Below are 7,123 nucleotides of genomic sequence, written 5' to 3'. Positions count from 1 at the left end.
TATGAAGTAGCAACGAAAATTATTTTATGGTGGGGTCACCACAACATGAGGAACTGTACTAAAGGGTCACAGTAGGAAGAGTGAGAACCACTTTCCAGTTACAGGAAACCGTGACAGTCAATTGTTCAGTTACTGGGCCAGTTACTCACCTCAAGGGCCTTCCTTTCTTTTCCAAAGACAATGAGAATGGCAGAAACAAAAAGATTAATGATCACAAGTCCCATCAAGATGATACTAGTGAGGACCAGAAAGGAGCCGAGGACCGGGTAGAGAGCGATAACCTGGGAAGACAGTAAGGCCTCTTGGAGTTTATAACCTGTGCTAACATCTGGGATTTATTTCTAAGTACACAGTTGAATCTGATGAAACTAGGGAAAGAAAAAGAGTCAATGGAAAATACTTTTGGTTTTAGTTTTGGTTTTTGAGACAGGGTTTCTCTGTAGTTTTGGTGCCTATCCTGGATCTCTGTAGACCAGGCTGGCTTTGAACTCACAGAGATCCACCTGGCTCTGCCCCTCAAGTGCTGGGATTAAAGGTGTGTGCCACTGCCACCCAGCTTAAGGTGCTCTTTTTAACAAATGGTGTAGTCTTTTTTCCTCCTTTGTTGTTGGCCTTTTCATTGTTGCTACTAAGGCCTGTTAACCAATGACTGATTCCCTGGGGAATACAGCTGCAACATAACAGTATACAAATAACAGTTGCATCCTTTCTTGGGAAGAAAGCTGATGATTTAACTTACTTAATCAGTAATCTTTGAATCACTGGTGTGCTGGCTAGTTTTATGTCAACTTGACACACACACTGTACTCATCTGAGAGGAGGAAAACTCATCCATAAGATTAGGCTGTAGGCAAGCCTGTAGAATTTTCTTTTTTTTTTTTTTTTAAACTTCATTCTTTGTATCTTTCACATCATGTATCCCCATACCATTCATCTCCCTGTCCCTTTGTATCTGCCCTCTGCCCTTGCAATCTCCCCCCACAAAATAAAATTTAAAAGAAAAAGAGAAATCTTGTCACAGAAGCTGTAATGTGACACAGCGAATCACAGTATATCCTTTTGGTTCATATATCTACTTGCAAGTGTTCATTGCAGAGTCACTGGTCTGGTTGGCGTTTTCTTAATCAGTGACTGATGTGGCAGGGCCCAGCCCATTGTGGGTGGTACCACTCTGGACCGGTGTCTCTGGGTTCTATAAGCAAGCAGGCTGAGCAAAGCCTTGAGGAGCTAGCTGGTAAGGAGAACCCATGGCCTGTACATCAGCTCTTTCCTCCAGGTTCCTGCAAGCCTTGAGTTCAGGTCTTGGCCTCCATCAGTAGACTGAGGGTATGTAATCCAAATAAACCCTTTCCTCCCAAGGTGCTTTTGTTCAGGGTGTTTGATCGTAGCAGTAGAAACCCCGACTAAGACAAGGAGTCACCAGAGTGATTAATTGTATAAGTGTCACTAGTTCCACTAATTTCCTGATCACATAAGCCCTTCAATGTTAGGACTCAAATCCTCATAAGATGCCTATTTGAAGTCTCCCCTTCACTTGGTTCATTTTGTGTAAAATTACATTTATGGGACTGTGTGCCTTTTTTATAATTATCTTACTGTTCTAACCAGCATACTTAACTCAAACATTTTTTGTGAAGTACCTTGTCCTCTATGTAATATAGGAAGACAAGGATTTATGTGGGTGAGGGAGGAGTAAACTCACCAAGATGTGTGTGTAGTTTTTGGGTTTTTTTGTTTATTTTTTTAAATCTTTGGGTACCTGCCACCTAGCTCCCAAATAAATACATGGAGATTTATTCTTACTTATGAATGCCTGGCCTTGGCTTGTTTCTAGCCAGCTTTTCTAACTAAACTTAAATTATCCTGTTTCTCTTCTACATTTTGCCTGTGGGCTTTTTTAACCTTTCTTTATTCTATACTTGGTTTATTCTATTATCTTTATTTTCTTCTTACTCTGTGGTTGGCCCCTGGTGTCTTCTCTTTCTCCTTTTCTTGCTCTTTGCTCTCTTTTTTTCAAGCCTAGATTTCTCCTATTTATTCTCTCTACCTGCCAGCCCCGCCTATCCCTCTCCTGCCTAGCTACTGGATATTCAGCTCTTTATCAGACCATCAGGTGTTTTAGACAGGCACAGTAACACAGCTTCACAGAGTTAAACAAATGCAACACACCTTTGTTCCGTAAATAAATATTCCATAGCATAAATAAATGTAAACACATCTTAAACTAATATTCCACAACACGTGTGTTAACTGTGAAAAGAACGAATGCGTTCTTTCTGGCACGACCTTTGGTTAGTTTGTCACAGTTTCAGAGGGCCTTTGAGAGCCTCAGCAACTCAGGGCTGCTCTGGCAGGAGAATAAGGGCATGGGGGAGAGGAGGTGAGGAGGGGCACGGGTGCCTGGAAGCAATGGATGGTGAGTAGTGTGGGGTCGTGCACAGGCACTACTTGGAGACAAGGGCAAGAATATAGGTTCTCCTTATCCTTATTAAGCGCAAGGTTGCTTAATAAGCAACCGTACCATCCCACTAGTTAAAGCTGCTAAGCCAAACAGGAATCTGAAAGGAAATGAGGCTGCTTCTACTCTATTTATCTGTGTCTGTCCGTCTGTTCGTTCGTTTGTCTGTCCATTCCTCATCTATCATCTATCTATCTTACCTCCTTGTGGTTAGAAATTCCCGTCAAGAGGCCAACAACAGTCACTGTGGAGCTGAAGAAACTCTGGTAGTCAGAGATACTCCATCCGAACAGCAGGTTGAACTGAACAGGAGAAAGGCCAGTCAATGGTAATACCATTTCTGCCCTGAGGTGCTTGATATGGCCAGTAGAAGCAATGGAAATTCCCTGTGGCCATTCAAGTCACTGTGGCTACAAAAATTATCTGAACTCCATACTAGATCTGATCTTACTTTGTATCTTAGAGACATCACAAACATCTGGGTTTAAGATTAAATATGGGGGCTGGAAAGATGACTCAGTGGTTAAGAGCACTGGTTCTCTTCCAGAGGATCTGGGTTCAGTCCTTAGCACCCACATGGCAGTTCACAACTGTAACTCCATCTCCAGGGGATCTGACACCCTCACACAGACACACATGCAGGCAAAACACCAATGCAGATAAAATAGAAATAAATAAATCTATAAATAAATAAATGAACAAAATAGAAATAAAGTTTAAAAACTCCTTAAAAGAACACATTAAATATGGAACATGACTAAATCCAGCTTTCCTACCTGACCTTTAAAAACCCACTGTTAATCTGATGGTTTGGTGTGTGGTGGCCTTTTCTGAGGGAACAGACAGGACTCAGCCCTTGGGGGAGACGCTGGACTTCGGGGCTTACAGTCATGGCGTAGCTGCTCAGCAGGATGATGATGATCAGGAGGAAGCCCACCACCTCATCCCAGGCCTTGTTCAGTGTCTTGCTGATGACCTGCAATTGGGCATTCTGTCGCAGGAGGTCCCACAGCTGCACAGTCACCAACAGAACCAGGAAGCCCATGAGGTGAGTGACAGCGGCGTTCACTTTCAGTGCCTCGGAGAAGCTGATGAACCTGTAACCACGGAAAGCCAACCGGCAATTCCTCAGCACGAAGCAGGAGCGGCCATCGCCTGTCAGCAGCCCCACCAGGGCTTCCTCTGCAGAAGGTTAGCGGCCGAGGCCCATTAGGTCAAACACCCACTGTGGAGAAACTGCTTTCTAGCATGGTCCCTGGGCTGGGAGCTCTCCTGAAAAGCCTTTCAAGGCAGCTCATAGCTGACTCCTTTCCTTCATGTTGATCCTAGAAATGAGGACTCGCCTCCACGGCCATTGGTGCCGAATCTCTCAAAAGGAGAGTTAGCCTAGAGACCTGCCGTCATCTTGGCCTGTGTCTAACACTCCTGTGGTCTGACCAGAGAGACGCCAGTGAGCTGTCATAGCACCAAGGAGGAGAGGAAGAGAGAGATTGGTCCTCAGTTCAGTTTTGTTGTGCGAAGTACATAGTCTTATGTCACAGCAACCAGTTCACTTGGAGAGCTCCTGCGACTATACGCAAGTTGGCAACCATAGACCCTTTGTTGCCTAAGGCCTAAACCAGGGGTTCTCAACCTGTGGGCCATGACTGTGGTGGTATTGTGTTCCCCAAAATATTGTGTACTCTAATAAATTTATCTGGGGTCAGAGAACAGGCAGCCACTAGATACAAAGGCTAGGAAATGGTGGCACTCACACCTTTAATCCTAGCATTCCAGAGATAGAAATCCCTCTGGATCTCTGTGAGTTCAAGGCCACATTGGAAATAGCCAAGCATGATGACACACGCCTTTAATCCCAGAAAGCCAGCCTTTAATCCCAGGGAGTGGTGGTAGAAAGCAGAAAGATATATAAGGCGTGAGGACCAGAAACTAGAAGATTTTGGCTGGTTAAGCATTCAGGCTTTTGAGCAGTAATTCAGCTGAGACCCATTCCGGATGAGGACTCAGAGGCCTCCAGTCTGAGGAAACAGACCAGCTGAGAAGTTGACCAGTGAGGTTAGCTGTGCTTGTTCTGTCTCTCTGATCTACCAGCATGGACCCCAATAACTCGCCTCAGGTTTGATTTTATTAATAAGAACTTTTAAGATTCCTGCTACACATGACACCTTTGGCAAACCTCTATCTCCAAAAATATTTACATTATGATTCATAACAGTAACAAAATTACAGTTACGTAGTGATGAAAATAACTTTATGGTTGGGGGCCCCCACAACATGAGGAACTGTATTAAAGGGTCACAGCATCAGGAAGGGTGAGAACCACTGGCCTAGGCAGTGCCACACAGCAGCATGGAGCTCAGCTGCCACAACCTTCTGGGCTACACAGACTCACTATCCCAGTGCAGAACAGTTCAACACAAAGTTACTTAAGACGGCGCTTTGGAAAGGTTTTAGATCTCAAGCCCCTAGCTTTAGAAATACTTGATCTAAAAGTGCTCAAAAGTCCTGTATGGGTAATAGAAAAAAAATGCCTGAAAACAGCCGCTTCTTGGAAAGCTGTGTTTTGTACTGGGTTTGTATCCTTTTTTAAGGATGTTGTTTGTCTTATCTTGGGCTTTATGCATACAAAGAAACCCCAGTTCCAAGTCCTTGCTCTGAAACTTAAACGCATATCTTCTACAGACACCTGAGCACCACAGAGCCTCTTAGCAGGGCTAGTGGACAAATCCAAACAAATACAGCAGATCTGGTGGGGAAGTGGAAGAGAAAGGAGGACAGTGGTCAGGAAGCCGTAGGCATGAAGTAGGTGTGCCTGTGCAGGTCCCTTACCTGTCCCGGTCACGGCGGTATTGCAGCATGTTTTCATGAAGGAGAGAAAGGCGCTGCATGTTGAGCCCCAAGATGCTGAAGCTAATGAGGATTATGCTTGTGTCCAGAAGGTTTCTTTTCCTAGTGAGGAATCCCCACCCCTGCTGTTTCAGCCGACAGCCCTGAGTAAAAACAGTACAATCACCACTGTTGTCTGGACGATTAGCCAGGACTGCCCCTAAGAAATTAGTCTGGCCGCTTGGGACTTAGGCAGGCAAAGCACATGGGCTGTGGCCGTGGGAGCGCTCTGCAGTCGCTCAGACACTGCTAACAGGAAAGTTGGTTGCTAATGAAACTTTTATCAGACAGACACGATCATTCTTGGAGATTATTCAACTATTGTGTGTACTTAACTAATTTACAAGCTTTAAAATTTTCCTTGTTTATCAAGCTTGGCAACAGATACTGTTTACAATAATTCCTATTTTTTTTTTTAGTACTTTTTGTCCAGCATACTTTCTTAACATTACTTTATATAAGGGTTAAGAAACTGCATAAAGGGCCTGGAGAGATGGCTCAGTGGTTAAGAGCACTGGTTGTTCTTGAAGAGGACCTAAGTTCAATTCCCTGTACCCATATGGTAATTGGCAACCATCTGTAACTCAAGTTCCAGGGGAGCCAACACCTGAATTCCGTGGGCATGTGGTACACATGCATACATGTAGGCAAAACATTCATGCACAAAATAAATCTTTTTTTAAAAACAGAAACTACATGAAATATTATGTATTAAGAACTGACTTAATTCTTTGAACATGCCAGAATTGAGTGCGCTATTCTATTTGGTAGAAATCAGCCAGCCTCTGAACTCAGGCCTTGAAAAAGGACTGAAATATCAACTGTAATTGTAGCACCATGTCCTGATGGATCCCTCCAGAGAGGGTTCGTCTGGCGGCTGTCACCACATCTGACATACAGTTCACCTGTTTGAAGGCGTAGTAACAGACGAGAAGGTAGTAGGTGATTTGTGAGATAATCCAAGCAAAGCCCCTCTCTGATGACCGGAGGGAAGTCAAGTCGAGTCGTAGAGAGGTGAAGAAAGTTCCTAATAAAAAGAACAACTGGAAATCAAGAATCTAAGCATTTCTCCTTTTCATAAAAAAACAACTCCAACTGTTGCTGTACATCTATTTCAACCATTTCAGTCTCCACATTCTACTTAGTATTTCCTGTAGACCTGTCCAGAATATGAAATGAATCATGGGCAAGCTACTGGAGAAATGTCAGTTTCACTAAAGTTGGCAGAGAGAAAGAATATATCTGATTGATCTCAGCTCAAGGGATAAGCCCTTGGCTCACCACCTGTAATAATAGGTGTCCGCTTTTCAACTTAGGGCACAGCGGGGATGAGGATGTAAAGTACTAATACCCCATGAATGTGGAGATGCTTGTATGAGGATGGACTACAAGGGTTCAGATGTGACCTAAAAGGACAGTGAGAATGTGAAGATTTATGGTTTATATAAACTTCCATAATTTTATGAAAGGTCTTGTGAATATTAGCCCTGAAACACCGGAACTGAGATGTACCCCTGGTATGCAGAAAGTACATTTAGGAACAAAATTGCCTTACTTTATACAGTTAAATCTCAAGATGCCCCCCCCCCCCCATTTCTTTGGCAGTTAAACAAAACCCTTTAATGAGCCCCAGGAGGCCTTCAGGTCCATTTTGAGTAGTGGTTCTCATCCTGTGGGTCATGGCCCCTGTGGGGTCACATATCAGATATCCTGTATATTAGATATTTACATTGTGATTTATTAGCAGTGGTGAAATTACAGTTATGAAGTATCAGTGAA

At 43.7% G+C, this 7,123-nt stretch overlaps 1 protein-coding gene across 1 annotated transcript in view; it reads right to left on the bottom strand.

Moving 5' to 3' along the window:
* The window catches only part of Pkd1l3 (polycystin 1 like 3, transient receptor potential channel interacting), a 71,969-nt gene that overhangs the window by 1,678 nt on the left and 63,168 nt on the right, over positions 1-7,123 (bottom strand). Inside the window, 5 exon segments of the mRNA XM_037206253.1 lie at positions 150-281; positions 2,659-2,760; positions 3,345-3,555; positions 5,288-5,448; positions 6,250-6,371. Of these exon segments, the coding sequence (XP_037062148.1) occupies positions 150-281; positions 2,659-2,760; positions 3,345-3,555; positions 5,288-5,448; positions 6,250-6,371 (728 nt within the window).

This window comes from Peromyscus leucopus, chromosome 5, assembly GCF_004664715.2.
Source record: "Peromyscus leucopus breed LL Stock chromosome 5, UCI_PerLeu_2.1, whole genome shotgun sequence".
Taxonomy (NCBI): Eukaryota; Metazoa; Chordata; class Mammalia; order Rodentia; family Cricetidae; genus Peromyscus; species Peromyscus leucopus.
This window is presented reverse-complemented; position numbering and strand designations above follow the sequence as displayed.